Source organism: Monopterus albus, unplaced genomic scaffold (genome assembly GCF_001952655.1).
Source record: "Monopterus albus unplaced genomic scaffold, M_albus_1.0 scaffold168.1, whole genome shotgun sequence".
Classification (NCBI taxonomy): domain Eukaryota; kingdom Metazoa; phylum Chordata; class Actinopteri; order Synbranchiformes; family Synbranchidae; genus Monopterus; species Monopterus albus.
The window spans coordinates 740,806-762,299 of record NW_018128048.1 but is presented as its reverse complement, the minus strand read 5'-3'; the positions used below and the strand labels follow the sequence as shown (position 1 = coordinate 762,299).

At 41.6% G+C, this 21,494-nt stretch overlaps 2 protein-coding genes across 5 annotated transcripts in view; one reads left to right on the top strand and one right to left on the bottom strand.

The window, feature by feature from the left end:
• Positions 1–4,348, top strand: part of wt1b (WT1 transcription factor b) — a 7,901-nt gene extending 3,553 nt beyond the window's left edge. Inside the window, exons 4-9 of one of the 4 annotated variants that reach the window (XM_020615676.1) lie at positions 1,137–1,217; positions 2,194–2,299; positions 2,392–2,539; positions 2,820–2,909; positions 3,371–3,454; positions 3,634–4,348. In XM_020615676.1, coding sequence (XP_020471332.1) covers positions 1,137–1,217; positions 2,194–2,299; positions 2,392–2,539; positions 2,820–2,909; positions 3,371–3,454; positions 3,634–3,755 — 631 coding nt within the window. In that variant the 3' untranslated portion in view covers positions 3,756–4,348. Of the gene's footprint in view, positions 1–1,136; positions 1,218–2,190; positions 2,300–2,391; positions 2,540–2,819; positions 2,910–3,370; positions 3,464–3,633 lie in introns of all 4 variants that reach the window. The other 3 variants (XM_020615674.1, XM_020615675.1, XM_020615673.1) reach the window with 3 other exon arrangements.
• Positions 4,349–11,518: 7,170 nt separating this feature from the next.
• rcn1 (reticulocalbin 1, EF-hand calcium binding domain) lies at positions 11,519–19,132 on the bottom strand (the record flags this gene model as incomplete). Its single annotated transcript, XM_020615691.1, has 6 exons — positions 11,519–12,353; positions 12,695–12,894; positions 13,439–13,499; positions 17,721–17,899; positions 17,989–18,182; positions 18,975–19,132. Coding segments are annotated over 6 exons (900 nt in total), but the record flags the coding sequence as incomplete, so codon positions are not given.
• Positions 19,133–21,494: the final 2,362 nt, after the last annotated feature.

Genomic DNA, 21,494 nt, shown 5'->3' with positions numbered 1-21,494 from the left:
TCACTCATCAATTAATGTCAGAATCTTTCCACTAACCCTAAATGCAGCTTGCTCAGTTGCTGGTAATTTTTCAAAGTGTGAATTCTCTCTGATCCTACCTTAAGCCCTGTATCTGTCTCTACACTGTCAGGATTCTAAATGCTAATTTGTTCTGAAGTTAAGTGCTGCTCAATGGTGCTTAGCAGGCCAAAACAAACACTGAGTGATATGTCTGAGTTTGCCCAGACGAAAAATGAGGAGAGAAGTTCAGTGAAAGTGAGAGTTAAGTGGGGGTGGGTTGGCTAAGGCTGGGAATCTGCTTATTTTAACCTCTGAATGTGTTTCCAACTTGTTCTCACTTTGATGCAAAACATCTCAAAGGGTAAATTAGGATGAAATTCTCTGAATGCCGCCCCACAATGTTTTTGGAGAAAAGGAACATGTGCAACCCAAATACTGGAACAGCAGTGATAAGGAGGGGAAGGCTTCACTGTTTCTAGAGGTTATGGCATGAACTTGGGAACCCTCAAAGAAACACACACACATGCACACACTGTGTATATATGTCAGATATCAGTGAGTCTTTCCACAGTTTAACATACTTCAGAGCTGATTAGTGAGCCATCACGATCCTTCCGTCAAGGACTTCTCAAGGAATGCTGTCCAGAATTCCCCCGAAACCGTTTCCCGCCTTTAATGATACTGAGGACAGAGTGATGTCATGCACTGGTCCATGGTGTACTAGGTACGGAGGCACTCACCCCTGCAGTGTTCAGAATCACATCTCTAAGTGTGTGTGTCTTTGTACTGTGTGTATGTGAGTGCACTAGTGCGATCTGCCAAGGTAAAGAATGGCTTAGAGCCCATGTTTTTTAATGAAGCCAGCGAGGAGTCTGGTGGGTGGACAGGATGTGTTAAAAAGCCAACCATTTGGAGTTCCCCTGAATGAAACATCTTCATTATCCACAAAAGGCAAGAGAAATGACGGGAGACGTGCACTGCAGCATAACTATTGTTGATGTTTTATCATTTCCGGCTTTTCCAAAGATTACTTTAAAAAGCTTCCTTGAAGTTTTACCAACCAAATAAAGAGTGACAATGTAGTATTTTACTTCAAAATGTAAACTGCTAATGACCACAATGTATGTCTCACTCAGTGATAACCTGTACCAAATGGCATCCCAGCTGGAGTGTGTAACATGGAACCAAATGAACACCCTCGCATCTTCCATGAAGAGGTGAACTTCTTTATTTTTATACATAATGCAGTATCCTCGACTCTTGAACAGCATTTGTGGTGGTGCAGGGGAGGAGGAAGAGGAGGGTTTGACCAGATGGCTGCTGGCCTACTGCCTAGAGATATCAGGATGTGAAGAAAAGCATATCAACGTGCCTGTGTTTGTGTCCAATCTTCTACTTCCACTGTTTGCTTCAAAGACTGATTTGAGTTTTTGCAAACTGAGGACACTTAGGACTTCACTTCTTAAAGGACTTAGTTTTAGAGTTAAAGCCCTTAAAAACTTGACTTAAAATCTAATGTACTTGTTTTAACGTTAAATATTCATAATAATAACCAACAATCAAAGGCAAAGTACCATTCTTAAGTATTTTTGTAATGTTTAATACTTCAAAATTTAGCTAATCTGCTTAATTGCGGCAGTGTGTGTGTGTGTGTGTGTGTGTGTGTGTGTGTGTGTGTGGTTTGATGAAATTTGATGGCACCGTTTCCTCCCTGAGTCCTGCCCACTTCAAACCAGTTAGAAATGCACCAACAAGGACGCAAATATAAACTCACACTAAATAGCCAAAGCTGTTCCAGTTTTGGCTAAAAATAATCCATTCACTGAGGATGCCATTACTTGAACTAAGAAGGTGTTAGGCCTTTAAGGTTATGATAAAGTTATCCATGTAGTTGTGATATTTAAGAAGTGTACGGGCCGTAAAGGAGATAAAGGCTTTTGTGTAATCTTTCCCAAAACCTCTCAAATCCTTCTGGAACATAATTTTGCCTTTACTGTGTTTTCTACCCTTCACTGTTTTAACATGTCCAGACCAGATGAACTCATCTGGCCTGTAGCTTTCCTACCCATAGTACTACCCACCTATTTATGTGACAAATCTATAAAAAAAATCTTTGTTATGTTAAAACTATACATTTTGCACATTAAAATGCCAGTGTTTTAACAGGTTTTTAATTTTGCCCCTGCCCAGCAGTGGCCATGCACCCAGCTATGACAGTGACCCCACACCCCTGCCTCCACCCATGCTTGTCAGTGCCCAGTATCACATTCACACACATGGTGTCTTCAGAGGACTTCAGGTAAGTTAATGCACACACAAGCACATGCATGCGCAAAACGTACTCACAGGTGCAAATACATAAAGCCCTTTGTCTTCTTCTCTTTCTTTAAGGATGTCAGACGGGTGCCTGGTATTACTCATCCAGTGGTAAGGTCATCAGAGGCCAATGAGAAGCGTCCATTTGTATGTGCTTATCCAGGTTGCAGCAAGAGATACTTCAAACTGTCACACCTGCAGATGCACGGCCGCAAACACACAGGTGAGATCATATGATTTATACCCCTCCCCAAAGATCTCAAACTGCTTCCGTTTACAAATTACCATGCCAAATTCATACAGACTGTAAATGTAAAGTTTGAAAATGATAAAGTGTTTCTGTGACCAGGTTTGAATGTGTGTAAACCAAATATTGCAACACAAATGTGAACAACAAGAACTGTGATAGATTTGCCTAACTTTGGAATCTGGGTGGTGGTAACAATGATGGAAATGATGACGATGATGGTGATAAAGATGATGATGGGTGGTTTAATTTGTAGGAGAGAAGCCTTACCAGTGCGATTTCACAGACTGTGGCCGCAGATTCTCTCGCTCAGACCAGTTAAAGAGGCACCAGCGAAGACACACAGGTACACCTCTTACAAGCTATTGTATCTGTATGGACTGTAGCTACCATGAGGGTGCCGAGCTCATGACCTCAGTATTTATATTTGAGTGGGAGTTACATTCCACAATATAAAAAACATTTTTTATTAGGGTGACTTAAGTTAGATTTTAGGGTAAAATATAAAATTACAATATGACAAATGAAAATAATCTAAATATTGTAGTGATTTTTTTTGTGAATGTCTGACATAATGGTCAAATTTGTTAAATGACAGGATTTAAAATGTGGATTGTTGTTCATTAGACACTGCACACCAAAAATGTGCTGAACAGTAAAATCTCCTTAAGCAGTTTTAATTTGTAATGCTTTCAACCTTCGCAGTGATTGCGCCATCTAACTGAATGTTTAAACTTTTGACCCATACCCCACCCTCTTCTCACCCCTGCGTCTCCCACGGCAACAACCACTGGCTTCTCTGTGTAGGAGTAAAGCCTTTTCAATGCGAGACATGTCAGAGAAAGTTTTCACGGTCAGATCATCTTAAGACGCACACTCGGACTCATACAGGTAAAACAAGTGCGTATACCTTTATTATCTACTTCTCCATTCTTCTGCCAGTGAGATTTTTTTTGTTAAGATGGTCCCTCTCACATATAACAGAATGCAAGCCTTATTCCAATAATTGAATTTACTCTAAAGCAATCATTTCTCTAATTTTTTTTCTCCCTTGTTTGTCCCCTCCTCAGGTGAGAAGCCATTTACCTGCCGCTGGTCCAACTGTCAGAAGAAGTTTGCCCGCTCCGACGAACTGGTGCGCCACCACAGCATGCACCAGAGGAACCTGACCAAGCTGCAGCCTACCATCTGAGCAACGAGAGGAGGATGACGGAGAGGAAGGTGACAATATGTTGTGCCAGACAGTAGAGAAAACACTTGGAACCTGGTCAACAGTTATGGTGCCTTGCCAGACTTGCTGAAGTGGTGAGCACAGCTGATGCCTCCAAAAGCCGCACAGACGTCGTCAGGAGAACAGACTCACTGATGATCTACGAGATCCTCATGGTGCACGTCAACTAGCACTCGTTCATGTAATTTGACTTTAAAACTCAGATTTTGAGAGGGTACCACAGTTATTCTGAGCCAAGAAAATGTAATTTTTTTTAACGTAAGTTGAGGAAAATGTTGCCACACTATTTTGGATATTTTAGTACACTTGCACTGGCTTCTTGTTTTATTATTAAAATTGTCTTCACCTTGAAAATGTGCTGGACCATGTAAACTGGATTTAGGAAATGAATGTGTCACTTTTTGTCCATTAAGCTGAATGCAGAGAAATTTTGAATTGGAGAGTATGAACATCTTTATATTCTTACAGTACACATGACATTCACCTAATCGCTTTGTATATATTTGTATTTGCTTACCCCCATAGGCATCCCTTTTGTGTTTTCTATGTTTTCATAAAATGTTGATTCACCTCAGTGTCAAGGGTGTGCGTGTGTGAGAGAGAGAGGAGAGGTAATGTGTTGTCACCTATGAGTGGTGGTGCTGGGGGTTGAGAGGGGTGACAGACAGTAAAACAGGACCCCATGCAACTCTGACAGGGTGCAGGTCTCACCCTCCAACACACATCTTCATAACTAGGAACATCTGGAGCCCGGTAAATCTCATTGGAAAAGCCACATACCTCAGTGTCAGCCGGCTGTACTTCACTGGCTGCCCCCTTCTGCAGAGGCTGGCCCACATCACACACACACACACACACATGCACACACACACACACACACATGCACACACACACACACACACATGCACACACACACACACACACATGCACACACACACACACACACATGCACACACACACACACACACATGCACACACACACACACACACATGCACACACACACACACACACATGCACACACACACACACACACATGCACACACACACACACACACATGCACACACACACACACACACATGCACACACACACACACACACATGCACACACACACACACACACATGCACACACACACACACACACTCTAGTCCTTATTGCAAACAACAGCTTCTACTTTAGAACTTTACATCCTTGAACCACATGATGGCAGTATTAGTCTTTTCAGTCCAACAGATGGGACTCAAACTGCTAGCGCTTGAATGTGACTGCAGACATAATAGAACCGATATTTTTATACCCCAGTCTTTGTATAGTTCAAATACTATTTGTTCTTGCCCTTAGTGGCATTGATTATCCACAGTAAATAAGTTAATGTCAAGGAAAATGAAAAACAAAAAGGCATGCTCAGAATATGCCCAGAACCATCAACTACCCATGATGTGGATGGAACTGTGTGCGCTATAAGAGATGGATGATTCAGCTACACCAGGTATGTTAATAAAATATGATTCAGTGTGGGCACAGATAGCTGTTGCATGGCTATGGGCTTGTAATGTCATATATCTGGAAAAGCAATGTCAGCGTGCATACAAGCATGGTATATTTAGCTCCTGGCAAACTGTTCACACATGGATACCATGTTTATTAAAGGCATTCACTTTTACTCAGCAGACACATACACATTGTGTTGGAACACATCCACATCTGCACCACACTGTTTCATTTCCACTGTAGACCTCTTACCAAACTAACAGAAAGATTAAATTGCTGTTCTCCTGTTTCACAGACAGCTCTTCTGAAGTGATGATTCAAGTAGTTTTCCAATCCACATACTGTAATGGCTGTGAAGTTTCTGTTTTTTATGTTTCTTAATCCAATGCACTTTGATTAAGAAGTGCTTCTCTTTGTTCTCTCTCTGCAGGGGCTCCAGGAAGTGGAAGAAGATCAGAGGGACAGAGGAGTTGAACATTTTACTCACTCCACTTCACTGGAGGATGCCAAGGCTGTGCAGAGCACGAGGAGTCCATGCTTTAAACGTCCTTAATCATTACTGCCATCGTTATCACACACACTCAGAGGCAGTCTGACCTCAAGCCTACATTGATCTACCTGACCGATATGAAATGATTGTGCAATTTTTTGATTGGAGATAGCAGGATACAACAAAGTCTGTGCTCAGTTCCATTCTGCCAAACACTCCCACCAATCTAAAGTCACACATATACAGACTCACATGCACACACGCCACCAGATGCCCCCTCAGCTGTACTGCTGGCTGTTTGCCTTTAAGGGGTGTCAGCGTGGGTAATCTCAGGTGACATACACCTGGTAATGCACAACCCAAGACATCTGTAGGACAGCAGGCCTGCTAGCTTCCCAGCCTCCATATCCATATCAACCCCAAAGGTTTCTTTAAGAATGAAAGTGTGATAAAACTTCACTGTCACAATCAAAGCCAAAAAGCAAGCACAATTTCCTCCATATATGCAAGTTCCAACCTTTACATTCATCATTCTTTGGAGATACAGTATATTGGTCTAATAAAAAGTTATATTATTTTCCAGTATGTCATTCCGTAGAGTACCAGGTGCATAAAACATCAGCATACAGCTCCTGTTGTGATTCTTTGGGCATTATTTAACCTCTGGGAGCTGGAAAGGTCAAAGCACATGTAGGGCACAGAGGCCTCTTTGAGCCCTGAGGGACTGTTAACAACATCAAGGCCCCAGAGAAGAAACTTAACAGGGTTGCAAGGACACCTGCATGTAAAAACAATGCTTCGCCAACAGGAGGCGCTGTGGGGGACTGTTCACATGTTAAGTGAAGCATTTTCTTAGTTGTAGTCTTGCACCCCCCCTCCCCTCAGGCTCTTGTGCAGAGCTGCTGCTCCCCAGTCTGAAGGACCTAGGGGTTCTTGGGGGTATTCCCTGTGGTATAGCTGGAAGCCTACGGGGCTGCTGTGTGTAGGAGCTTTGGGAATGCAGAGGCCTTGGGGGCCTAGAGCTCAGATGGGGCCTTGAGGGTAAACTTTCTCACTCAGGGAGCAGAGATTGAGCAGAGATGGAAATACAGTAAGGGGAAACACCTTGAGAGGAGTCTGTCCGATATGTAGGCAGCAGCCGGAAAGATCCCATGAGGGTACACAAGCACAGAAACACAAACATGTATGTATACTCTAACTCATAACCAATATATGGGTCAGAAAATAGAGACAGTATTCCCCTCTCTCCTCAACCATTCCGTCTTTCATCTTCTCATTTTTTCTCCCTCCTGCTGTCTCCTCTGTTCTGCTGGAAAATATTAACTCCTAACAGGATTAGATGTGTCCCTATCATGTGAGATCACAAACCAATTCAAGCCCCCTGGGGAACAGTTGGATGGGAGGGATGAAACAAGGCTTTGTCTCCTCTTTCGTCCTCTCCATCCCAAAGGTATCCAGATGCCGGGACATGGGGAAAGAGGACCAGAGAAAGGAGGGAGACATGTTGACAAATGGAGTGAGAGAGAGAGGCACTTTGTCCAAAGATATCAGTCTCACCAGGACAGCACTTTCTCTACCCTCACTTTCATGAAGTTCAATACAACTCTACTGTGGGCCACTTTGCCCACCTTTTAATTAAAACTTTAAAAAGTTTCTCTCTGCATATATCATATATGATATACACAAGCCTGTCAGAATGAGTGGGCCACTAAAGCAGTGAAGCAGCCATGTAAAATCTGGTTGAAACTGATTTTAAGTCACCCTGACCTCAGTCCAGCAGGCTCCCATTACTCCACAGGCAGTTATAATTAGTTACCAACTCACTAGGTTTATGGTTCCTAAATTGAAATCTATTGCTCTTTAAAACCTTCTCTCTAATTGTGTAGTCATTAATGGTCGATTCCCTATCTACATTGCATTGATGGGCACATAAAAACCTATGATGATGGACGAGCACACGTGCAGCTGTTACAAGGTTTCCTCTCGTTCCATCTTGTCACCACTAGGAGGACTAGAGTCCTGTGGTGGGTGAGAAGAGGGATATGAAAGATTAAGAGATTCCTTCATGTTTCATTGTCCAGAAGCAAAAAAAATGCAAGATGCTGAATTACCTTTCATTCACATGACAAACAATCACACAACTTACACAAACACAGAAGAAATGATCTGGGCTGTAGTAGACAGACTGAGGTCAAAAGTCAAATTCAGCCAATGCAGCCTCTCAGAAGATTTTGACCACAAACCTGAAAGAGATTTTTCTACTCTAATTAGTCAATTAAGTGTTAATTATTTACTGTAAATATAAAGGTATAAATGCTTCTAATGAAAATCCTGAATACTTTAATTAATTGGCCCAAACAAGCACATATAAAGCCTTAAATTTCTGGAAAGAGTTTGTTCATTTTCTTATTTTGATGATATTGAAGATGGAATTTATTTCATGTTTTTATTGTTCAGTAAAGCAAATGTTTGGTTATAAGTCTGTGTGGGTTAAGCTGTGCATGAGACATTAAATTACATAAAAATTAACAGATATTTGTCTGTAAAATACCACCCATGTTTAGGTTTGAGTTTGGTAACTCCCAGTTCCCAGAAAATCTAAGGAGAACATTACCTCAGTGTCCTCAGTAGTAGGTACAGCCTTGTGCACCATTTGTGCACACGCTGACCTTAATTCCTTTTGTTTGCAAGTACTGCTATGTGTAGTTGTGTAGTCAAAGTAGTAGTATTCTACTAATTATGATGGTACTGTAATAGCAATAATAGTGTTAACGGGTTATGTACCTTAAAGAAACAGTCTTTCTTTTTTGGTCAGAGGTGTATGTGGCTCATGCAGTTTTAGCAATGAAACTAAAATTTGATTCAGAGAAAAGAGAAAGAAAGGAAAAGCCTGTCCTTTGAGATGTCATGTTAAGGCATAGTTCTAAGCTCAGTAAATATAAAATACTTTGTCTAAACAGCTCAATAATGAACAGAGGTTGTACTTTTATTTATTTATTTAAGCTAGTATGCATGTCGTCATACCTGTTAGGAAAGCTTCAGCACAGGGCGGGTCAGATGTCCAAAAGATTATTACGAACAGCACCCTGGGCTACAAATCCCTGGGATGGAAGGAACAAATACAAGAGATAAAAAACTAAGATGAGGGAACACAGATGAAAAATAGGGCATCCTAATGATAAGAGTCAGAGAGGAGTGGGGGAGCTCAGGGGGGACTGTGCAGTTTGTTATGCAGGCAGATTAACTGTACTAGTCATCTTGGGTTTGCTGCAGTTAATTGCTGGTATGGAAATGGCAGGGTACTATGAGAAAAGCTCTTTAAAGGGAGATTGTTTGTGGACAAGATGAAATGAAAATTATACCGGTTGGGGGGGCTCATGGTTGTAGACGTTAATATGCTACACTTTATGACCCTCCTCGCCCGTTGTCTCCCCCCGTTCTCACCCAGGGGGCTCATTATTGTCATTGGAGAGTGGTCCATCTGCGCAGACACTCATATGAGAACCGTCTGAAGGCATTACTGTATACACACACCCCCAGTTTGAATGATTAGGAACCTATCATGAACAGGAGATGCCGGCTGCTAAACATGACTGCGAGGCAGGCTCGACAGAGTCAGTGCGTCCCATCTTGCACAGACAAACACACATTTGGTTCTTTTACATCTCTGTGCACCACTAATTCTTATCCACCTTCTCTGTTGGCCCAGACACAGAGATGCAGCCTGACACATGACAAGCCTCATATGCTACTTAGAGGAAGTCCGTTGAGCTACTTAACTGCTTTAGGCCTCCCAATTATTCAGATGTATGATGTGAGACTAACCCCGCACTCTTTGGCAAGGCAATAGAGCAGTCATCAGGTTATCTAATGGACATTATTGAAACCAAAAATAACTAAAAAACCCAAATATCACTACAGGTAACGACTCCACTTTGAATGTTCCTCAAAGCTGGATCTTTTTGTCAGAGAAACAAAGGAGGAATTCATCTGAGGAGATTTGTATTCCTGGATCACACTATACAAGTGGGGCTGTGCCAGAATTTGGTAACCTATTTCTGCTAATCTTTGTGAAGTAACCATTGTTATTGTCATGTCAGACTCTTACACAGTTATTCAAACATGGAAAATGTCAAGGTAATTAAAATAACAGTAAAATTATCAAGCAAGAACAGAATATTTGAAATATAGCTTTCAAGACATTTTTGGCCTCTGCAGTCATGGTCTGAGTGTTTGAAGAAGGTCCTACATTACAACAAAATAACAGCCCACACATACATCGCCCTGTCCCTTGTTCCTAATGAGCTTTATCACATTGGTCCCGCTTGACTTGTCTTGCTAACGGGCACACATATATCCATATGTTCCACATGAGCAAGCAGAGGAGACAGGCTGGGTGGCAGAGCTGCTTTCTCAGTTACACCGGAGAGTTTTAGTGTTGCAGCCAGCAACAGCAAGTTGGCTTGACTCCATCTCTGCTACGTGTAGAATGCAATTAGTCATGAGAAACGTTAACTGCACTCGTTTGTTGACTCAAAAAGTTGAATACAGGCTCGAGCACTTGAATGACCTATACCTGATATACAAATAATTCAGACAAAGACAAAAGACTGACAAAACTACCAACACACTGAACAAAATGGCTGCATGGTGCACTAAAAACCACCTTTGCCAGTGAGCAGAAGCAGAAAAAGTGTGAGAATTACCAACAAGAGCTTAAGAAGGAAATAGTGATAAACTAGCTAAGTGCAGGAGCCTGAAGAAAAGGGCATTTAAAAGTATTATGTGTCATAGGCCAGAGTCTAATTACTGCACACAAGTGTTCATTTGTACTCATGTTCTGTAAGAGCAGGGAGACAAGGAAGGTAGGATGCTGCTTCATGTAGACATTAGGCCAGTATTTTAACTATTAAACAGAATTTTCTACATTTGGTTATCAGTCAAAACCGAGAATTCTGGAGCTAGGTCTGGAAAATGGTTTTGCTTATTGGCTCTGAAGATTTGTGACGACATGGCCTGACAGCCCCATCTTCGGGGCCAATAAACATCATTTAACTCATATACTGAGCTGCCATATGAATGCTCTTCCATTCTTTGGCACATTTAATCATATGCTATTGACTGTCTGAAATTATAATGTAACGCAAAGTTGCATTTAAGGCTATGCTATTTCTTTAACTGTCGTTATAAGAATGCATTAGTAAGAAGGATTAACAAGAGGGGAATAATTCTTTTGATTAAAAAGTTCAGGCAGTCATATACTGGACCTTCTAAGTCAGTTTGTCTGTTTGTAACTCCTATTTCAGTGTTGATGCTTTCAAACTAAGCACTCTAAATACTTTTTTCTTTAAATTTTATTTTGACAATATCAGCTTGTGCAGTGAGGAAAAGGAGACATGTTGATATATTTGTGCACTGAGTCATGGGACAACAAATCACCACCAGATAAAACTTGAAACAGTGAAAAGAGGGTTTTGAGTGACATTAACAGGACTAAAATTACAAGACACTCAAATTCAGGTCAGAGTTTGTTCTTTTCACGAGTTGCATTGTTTCATGCACGTCATACAAGCTATCCAATAAACAGTACAGAGATGGGATTAAAAAAGATGAATTTCTGATGTTCATAAACACCTTATATACAAAGTCAAATACTGTGGAAAAAGAAACTGGGTACATTTGAAACAGAAGATGACCCTGAAGTGATGTAACAGGATACAAGAAGTCATGGATTGGAAGAGGGGAAAAAAGGAGCCCCCCCCCCCCTTTCTTCTTATGTATTCAAGCCAATGTACAATATATACTCAAACACTCTGACCTATGTAAATTGGACAGCTCATTCACAGGCTACAGTAAAACCAAAAATGTGCAAACATCATGCTGTTAAAGATAATCAAAATCACTGAAATATTTTGGCCAGAACAAACTGTAAACAGAAAAATCATATCTTCAGTTTTAACAAATCTATCTGAATACTGCACTCTTTCAGACCTAAAGTTCAGAGGTTATCTGATAAATAAATAAAAGCAGTATAAATCTTCTGAACTGTAGTTTCACATTGCTATCAAAAACTGTTCCTGTATCTGGCAATTCATGTAAAGCTCAGCATTCAGCTTTACATGAATTGCCCCTGGACAGATGGCTGAGGCAGCGAAGCCAGCCTCTGCGGCTGGAAGGCACCACTGTTAAAAGTTAAGTCCTTTGCTCCTGAATGTCAGAAACAGAACTGCTGATAAAAAACACATGGCTGGACCCATAGTAGTAGTGGTAGGACTGACCCTCATCCCTCCTCTTGCTTGGTTTCTACAGTGTTGATTTGAAATCCAACACACTGACATCTGTCCCACGACTATGAGGAAAGTTAGTGGCAGTGGGAGGAGGCTTTATAATAGTCTGTTATTCTGTCTTTGAAGGCAAAGACGTTCAACAACCCTCCTCACACACAAACATCCGAGGCTGTACTGAGAGCTCAGAGCTCGTCATGGTTCCTGGTGAGGTCCTCTCCGTAGTTGGTGGCCTGACTTCCAACGAACATGTTCCAATTCTCAAGGATCTCTTCTTTGGTCAGCATCTGATCCTGAAAGGAGGGGACAAGCAGATCACAAGAGAAGCCTTATACATTTTAGTCTAACATTATTTAAACACATCAAAAGTGTGAAAAAGCAGATAGATTTTGGCAATCTCAGGCCGTGCCTCCAAAAAACAGGACAAAGCTGGGACCAACTTAAGCAGGTGTTTCAATGTGGTTGAATTCTGAAAAGTGATCAGAAAATTACAGTGCAGCATAAAATGGTCAACGGTGTATAACGAAAGTTCAATTTGTCAGTATTATGGTTATATGAGTAAGGTCATAACCTCATATACAGTATACACCAGATGAACAGAACTTGAGTGTGCTGAAGCTCAAACATATCGTACCTTGTCCTGGTCAGACTCATAGACCAGGTGTCTGGCCTCCGCCTGGGCATGGTCGTAGTCTTGGGGCATAATCCAATAGCGGATCTCGTCTTGGTCCATCTTGCCATCTTTGTTCAAATCCCGGAAGTCAGAGAACTGTTCCCTTTCAGTCTTGACCCAGTCTGGCTCTGGACCCCCATCCTCATGAGCAAACATGTCCGCTGAATCAACAAAGAGCCATGATATTAATACAGGAGCGGAAACAAAATATACCTCTGTGATCCCTACTCAAACACAGAGAGCAGACATGGCTCATGTGCAAGCTTTCCAAAGCCACCAGCCAACACATCTCTGATTCGTTCACTGGACAAACACAGACTGATGGAGCACACTGGATTGACTGTTTAAAAATTGGTTTGCATCTTTCTGGCAGAGATTTCATAGTAACTAATAATGAAAGTTTCAGCAAAACCTCTAAAATAACTTGTCAGGTTCCCAAAGGTTCGATTTTAGAGCCACTACATTTTAACATGACTCATCAGTGGTGTCACCAGGGCACACAGCATCTTTCTCCAAAGCTATGCTGATCACACTTTATGTGGCCATGTCTCCTGATGACACTTACTCATTATGAGTGGAGCCATGGGTCCAAGCCAAAGAGTCTAGAGAACAAGCTAATGCCATACCTGCTGTTGTTATTTAAATATCTGTATCCTTATTAGATTATTTAAAATTAGCTTCCTTTAATTTATTGTTTGAACTCACCAATATACTCATCCTCATCCACATGTCCATCGCCGTTCTTGTCAATGTCCTCCAGGGTTTCCTGGATTCACAACAAATGAATGATGGCATTACAGGGAAACACAAGGGTCAACAATAGGAGAACTTTCACTTTGATTAATAAAAGAGAAACACATCGCCTTGGCAGGACGAGGGAACGTATGAGGGCCATCTTACAGCTGGGCTGGCAGACTGACACTAAAATTAAAGGATTCCCTGCGAAGAGCCAAACCCTCCAGGTTAAAAGATGATGTACATGTTTTTGTAAACAACTGTTGAAACACTGTCTTTAAATCCTGGTAGATGATTTTATCTCTCTTGAATCCTAGATTTGAAACAGTTACATTGCTGTGTGAACCAATCATTAGTTAACAGTCAGACATACAGTAATTCCACTGCATCTGGGCATAACACGTGTATGGAGCTACACAGATCCAAATCATCGTACAGATCCTTTTGTGCAGATGAAATGTCCTCTCTTAACTCTGCTGAATGATTAAAGGCCATGTAGTCTTCTGTAGTCTAATAGCTGACTAATAATAAAGAAGAATCGATCCATTTTCCAAACCAACCTTTCACAAAGAGAGAAAAGAAGAAGAGATGTTTACTGAAAATCTAAAACTTGTAGACCATTACAGAAATGTAATACATTTAAGTTCAGTCAGTACCAGTCTCGCTATAGTTTACTTTAATGACTAATACTATAAAATCGGGTTGGACGATGAATTAACTTTATTGGGCTGAGGTGTGAAATAATTTATCTAAATCCCATATCATTGAACCAGGAACAGGTGTTTACTTTTTTTAAAGGTAGGGGGAGCTTGACAAATGAAAGTAGATTTAGGGAATCAGCTCATAGTTCCTGAGGAGACAGTCAGCATTAACCTAAGATCAGACCTTGTGTTGTGGTCACAAACATAGCAGGTTGTGTATTTTGTTGAGCTTGCGGTTCCCTGGGAGCACACTATAGATATACAGTGGTGTGAAAAAGTGTTTGCCCCCTTACTGATTTCTTATCTTTTTGCATGTTTGTCACACTGTAATGTTTCAGATCGTCAAACAAATTTATATATTAGTCAAAGATAACACAAGTAAACACATCATGCAGTTTTTAAATGAAGGTTTTTATTATTAAGGGAAAACAAAATCCAAAACTACAAAGCCCTGTGTGAATAAGTGTTTGCCCCCTAAACCTAATAACTGGTTGGGCCACCCTTAGCAGCAACAACTGCAATCAAGCGTTTTCGATAACTTGCCATGAGTCTTTTACAGCGCTGTGGAGGAATTTTGGCCCACTCATCTTTGCAGAATTGTTGTAAGTCAGCCACATTGGAGGGTTTTCGGGCATGAACTGCCTTTTTAAGGTCATGCCACAGCATCTCAATTGGATTCAGGTCAGGACTTTGACTAGGCCACTCCAAAGTCTTCATTTTGTTTTTCTTCAGCCATTCAGAAGTGGACTTGCTGGTGTGCTTTGGATCATTGTCCTGCTGCAGAACCCAAGTTCGCTTCAGCTTGAGGTCACAAACGGATGGCCGGACATTCTCCTTCAGGATATTTTGGTACACAGCAGAATTCATGGTTCCATTTATCACAGCAAGTCTTCCAGGGCCTGAAGCAGCAAAACAGCCCCAGACCATCACACTACCACCACCATATTTTACTGTTGGTATGATGTTCTTTTTCTGAAATGCGGTGTTACTTTTACGCCACACATAATGGGACACACACCTTCCAAAAAGTTCAACTTTTGTCTCGTCTGTCCACAGAGTATTATCCCAAAAGTCTTGGGGATCATCAAGATGTTTTCTGGCAAAACTGAGACGAGCCTTTATGTTCTTTTTGCTCAGCAGTGGTTTTCGTCTTGGAACTCTGCCATGCAAACCATTTTTGCCCAGTCTCTTTCTTATGGTGGAGTCATGAACACTCACCTTAACTGAGGCAAGTGAGGCCTGCAGTTCTTTGGATGTTGTTGTGGGGTCTTTTGTGCCCTCTTGGATGAGTTGTCGCTGCGCTCTTGGGGTAATTTTGGTCGGCCGGCCACTCCTGGGAAGGTTCTCCACTGTTCCATGTTTTCGCCATTTGTGGATAATGGCTCTCACTGTGGTTCGCTGCAGTCCCAAAGCTTTAGAAATGGCTTTATAACCTTTTCCGGACTGATAGAGCTCCATTATTGTCTTTCTCATTTGTTTTTGAATTTCTTTGGATCTCGGCATGATGTCTAGCTTTTGAGGATCTTTTGGTCTACTTCACTTTGTCAGGCAGGTCCTATTTAAGTGATTTCTTGATTGCGAACAGGTGTGGCAGTAATCAGGCCTGGGTGTGGCTAGAGAAATTGAACTCAGGGGCGATAAACCAGTGTTCTGACAGGGGGGCCAACACTTGTTCACACAGGGCTATATAGTTTTGGATTTTGTTTTCCCTTAATAATAAAAACCTTCATTTAAAAACTGCATGATGTGTTTACTTGTGTTATCTTTGACTAATATATAAATTTGTTTGACGATCTGAAACATTACAGTGTGACAAACATGCAAAAAGATAAGAAATCAGTAAGGGGGCAAACACTTTTTCACACCACTGTAGTTTATGAGAGGAAAAAACTGAAATACACAAAATTAGCCATGAAGGCAGTGGAGTGTGGCTGGAAAGTTAAAGTCTGCCCAGTGGAGGTTGGTTATAGGGGATTAGTAGCCAAGTCAGTTCTCTGTCTGCTGGGTGAGTTAGGTATAAAAGGGCAGAGCTTGAGACAGGTAACTAGGAATCCAGTTGATAGTGCAGCAAGGTTTAGTAAGTGGCTCTGGAGCAGGAAGAAAGGTGTGTGAGAATGGGGTAAAGATAGGTAAATGCTTTTAATAAACTGTAACATATATGTGACTGTTTGCTAACAGTCTGAATTAGCCTGAGTAGATGAAGGGTTGTGTTGTTGTAGTTACTGACTCACTGGGGTTGTTAGCAGTTTATTCTTATTTTGTTTGACAATAGAACTGTGTCAGTGGTTGGACAACTGAGCGAACCCGGCTCTCAGAAGTGACTGCCATTGCAAGCCAGCTGGGCCAGCCACTGGTTAACCTGAGCAGATACAATGCAGATGCTGTGTCAAGCCACATACTGTATCTGCTCTTTGCTTGGGTTAGGACAGGGTTCAGTGTTGTTTTGTGTTATGGGTAGGTTAGGTCTAGAAACTGTGGGGCTCTAAAAATTTTTGACAGCATGGACTGATAATGGGGCCAAATAATGGGTGAACATCATTTAACTCGTATACTGAGCTTCCATATGAATGCTCTCCCATTCTCTGGCAAATTTAATTGGTTATGGACTGTTTTAGTTGTACCATCAAGCCTTAATATACAATTGCACTTCACTGGCAACAATGGAGCTTTCCTGCCCAGTCAGAAAGAAATCACACAAGTCTTAGAGGAAAGCAGAGGAAGCTCAATGCTGATAATTAAAAACAAATGAGAATTAGAATTGAATATCAAAATTTTAGATTAAGAAAGACACACAGTGTATTTCCACCAATCCAAATCAGCAGTTCACAACTCTGCACACAGGTAACTAAAGCCTTTCTGGGACAGTGTAAATGCAACCATATAACATAGTATGGGGTGTGCCACTCCAAACTCAAAGTACCCTGCGGATACTGAGGAGGTTATACAAGGAAAAAACTGACATTTGAACAGAGCACTCATTATGTGAATGAGTGTGTAGGTGTATAGCTGGCACTCAGTCAGATAGCTTCATGTTCCTGCCCTGCACTACCTGCACTATAAGCTCCATTAGTTATCTGTCTAACTAGCCCACAATCATGTCCTCTCAAAATCATCAAGTTTTTCCTTATATGACTACATATATCATCAGATATCACTGGTGCATGGTTGTACAAAGAGCCCGTGTTTTATAAAACCAGAGCTTAACCCTTTATTGTTGTGAAAAACTGGCCACTTATTAGCTTCAGCCAGATTCACCACAATCGGTGACGACACCGCCAGCTTCAGATGTTACCGCTCTTTGGTAACATCATAAAAATTAAACAATTAATAATTGGCTCTGTCAAAGGGGCAGTACAGCCTTCATGAACACAGCAGCATAGCGCATCACTGTTAGCATCTGCCATGCAGCTGTTCCACAAAGCCAAATAAAACTTTGACTTGGGAGAATTTGATTTGTTCTCAGAGCAAAATAAATGTGTGCGCTTAGTGTATCCTTACTACCCTACCCCTTTCTAATCATACTTGATTACCATGTAGTTTCAATAGCTTACCAGAACCACAATATCCTTCATATGCTCAAACTCCTCAGGATGGAGGAAGGCTGTAAACTCTTCTCTGTCTGCTGTCAGGTCCCTGTCCAGATCGGCTGCTTTAAACCTCCTCTCGTCTCGAGGAAGCATCTTCTTGAAGCTGAACTGGTCTGTGGCATCGTCAAACTCCTCTGGGTTGGCTACAAGGATGGAGCAATATCAGGTTATTTTCACACATATGAATAGCTGTTGCACTTTGTTACTGTGTGTAATTCAAATAAATTCATACCCAGGTAGTATCCATATGTGGCCTGCTTGTACTCATCCCATGAAATCTTGTTGTCTTTGTTGAGATCATAATCTGTCCATACCTTTGCCACGTTTTCATAAACATAACGCTTCTGTACACGTTTTATCCAGGCTTTGAGTTCAGCTGTGGTGATGTAGCCATCTGCATCACTGTCTATCCGGTCCACAATTTTACTGTGAGGCAAGGGAAGAAAGAGTGGAAACATTACTGATCGTAAAAGCTTGATATGGGTACAAATATGCACCATTGTCTTTTCATAGAGAACTGACAGGCCCAGAAGTCACATCTTTGTGCGGTTTCACCTCAGATCCACTGATGAGATGTCCAAAATACCAGCAGGCAGAAAAATCAAACTAAACAAATATTTGGCAGAACCATTTTCACCCCATGGGAGTGGCTTCTTGAGACTACTCTAGTAGGAGAAGCAGGCAAACCCCTTTTTAGTAAAAAATGCAGTGTGGCTGTGGTGTATTCTTAGGCATGGTCTGCCACGTTGTGATGTTACAGGGGTCCTCCCACTGTCAACGCCACAGGAAAGATGTCTTGTCAAATGTTACATGGTGCCAACTTGTCATCCAAGCAAAAATGATGACGCACACACACACAGAGCCGTGTAGCACTTAGGTTTATACACTAAAGTTTGTGATAGAAGCACTATGTGGAGACTTTACTGCCACACTATATCACTCCATCTTCACATCCTCTAAATGGGTCTTTGATGATGATAATATATGGTGGTGGCATAATAATGCACCTTTGTACCTGCAGAGCCGCGCATCTTTCTCCGACAGTTGCGCTTATGTTGTTAAATTTCTATGTATTTGACCTTAACAGTTACACGCAACAGCAGGAGTGCACACTGGCTCGGTGCAATAATAATAATGACAATAAAGGCTGTCAGTGACTTGTCTGATTATAAGACATCAACATGTGCTCATGTGTCATTAATGTTGGTCTTTCCTTACCCAAGCCTCTCCTTGCTCTCCTCGGGGGTGAGCTGATCAAATGTCTTGGCCTCCTCTTTGCCAAGAAAGGCCTCATGGTCGTACTGGAAGCTCTTATTGTCTTCGTGGGTCTGCCTGCTCAGTTCTGGGTCATGATAAACTCTCTCTTTTCTAAGCGTTGGACGTCCATCAGTCAGGGATGAAGCTGGGTTCTCTCAGGTACAGTACAGGTTCTTTAACAGGCCACTACAACGCACAATCAGCAAGCAGCCGCGTAGCCACGTTCACTACTTGTACCGATACGCAAACCGTTTTACCTCCAGCAGCGGTGTGAAACAGTGTAGGAGCATGCAACAACCAAACCTGCGAGGACCAACTGAGGCTGCACACAGATCCGCTAACGGATCCCACGGTTCTCACCAAAACGGTTTAGGCAATCCTGTCCCCGGTGCTAAGGGGAAGGGATGCAACCAAACAGGGGTTTCCTGCCGCTTTACGCACAGCCACTCACAGTGTCCGTTTCAGTTAGGGACCGTCCTCCTCCACTGATGGGATCCCTGCTATTGGTCCACAGGATGTCGTTAACAAGAGAGGAGCACAGACGCCACGTTGCAAGCTGACGCGCAAACTGGGTTCAGCGTGGTGTCAACGTGGGCCAGTCTGAATCCAGGAGAGCTGGAAGGGGAAACATGGGTTGTACGAAATTGTTCTAGCAATGCAACCTACAGAGCAGAGCCTATGGTTTCCACTCGTACCGGCACTCAATCGCTATGGCAGTGTGTTAATGTGTGGAACTTACACGTATGTGCGCGAACAGGTTGAAACCACCACGGCCTTTTGCAGTGCCACTCACAAATGTGCAACCCTGCGCTGTTCCTAGCTTGGTAACCAGATATATCTGTGTTAGGTAAGAACCCCCCCCCCCAACCTGAACATTGCACCATCAGAGAGAACACTGTGTAGTTAATGAACAAAAGCTGTTTGTTTAAAAATAACAGCTGCTAAATCTTGGGTTTGAGGCAGTCTGGTTATTTGGTTCCATATAAGTTGCTAACCTGCTGTATTTTTATTTTAGAGGCTGTAAAAAATGAGAGGATCCAAAAAGGTTGAGGGTTATGTATTTTTCTTTCTTTTTTTTTTTTGCTGAAGGGATGGTAGCATCATTTTCAGTGGAGCAGGGGAGGGCGTTTTAACATTTTCTCATCCCAGATTTTTTTTCCTTTTTCATTGGGGACATTTATTATTAAAAAAAATAAAATGTTTACCTGATAAAATGGGTCTTGTATGTGCCCAAGAGCCAAGATGGTGACTTTAGATTTTGGAATTGGAAACAAAACCTGAACTGAAATCATACTGTCACCAATACAGATGGGCTGGGATGTGACCCATCTGCTGTTGCCACTGTGATAATTTTCCAGAGCTGTATAGTCCCCTCTGTGAGTATTACAAACCACTGTGCTGTGTTTTGGCTACTAATAACCTTTAAACACACACATTTGTTTCTTCTGCTGGACTTCCTGGACCATATTTTGTCCCTTGCAGTTTTTTTTTCATGCAGGCCAAAATGTCTGTGTGAATACGGGGCTCATAGTACCTCACAAAAAGTATTTTATTATTTCATTATTAATATGAATTTTTCTGTAGTGAGATGTATAAATTTGGGGAAATGAGAAGGCTAGTTTCAGATTGTACACACTATTGGCCGATTTCCTGAGTTGCGGTATCAGGAGAAAGATAGTTATATCTGTGGATTCCTTGTTGGTCTTAAAGCAAAGCTGTAGTGGGGGGGCAGTATTTTTGCCACAGTAAATGAAACGTTTTCACCCAACGTCAAATAACACAAAAAATGAGAGCAAGTTGGTGCGAGTGTGTGAATGTGGTTGAGTGTTAAGTCCTTGCTTGTGACATGTTTTTAGAAAGACAGAATGAGTTTGTGATTATATGAAGAAGACTAGAAGAATCATACAGTATTAGTCACATGCATGTCAACAAGCTGTAATATGGAAGAGGAAACTGTGTACCCCGAAAACAACTTTCTGATACTGCCATGCCTAATCCTTTTTGTGGGCAGGAGAAACGTGTATTTTGCCATTCATCATTAGCATAATAAGCTAGCACATGGCACTTTGCTGTTTTGCATAAATAGTACACCCCAATGTATGATTATAAAGTGGCCCTGGGGCTATCTAGCCTCTTTATTCAATTAATGAATACTTAATGTATTTAAATGAGTCCTGCCTGGTCAATTTACATCAGTGTGCTGTGCAGACTTGAAGAAATACATTGTGTTTTTCCAGTGAGATCTCTGAGATGTACAGAAAATGTAAAAATCATTGTTAACATTATAAAATGTGAACTCTATGAAAACAAGACATACGTCTGTCAAACCTTGAACTGTTAACAATGATATAACTTTTTGAGACTCAGCCGTGGCACTAATCTCACCAGGATTTCTACCATTTTATTGTTTTAAGACCAGCAGTTGTGGCATTTGTGAGGTATAACTTAAATGCTGAAGGTTATTGAGAAGTTAGTGGCTGA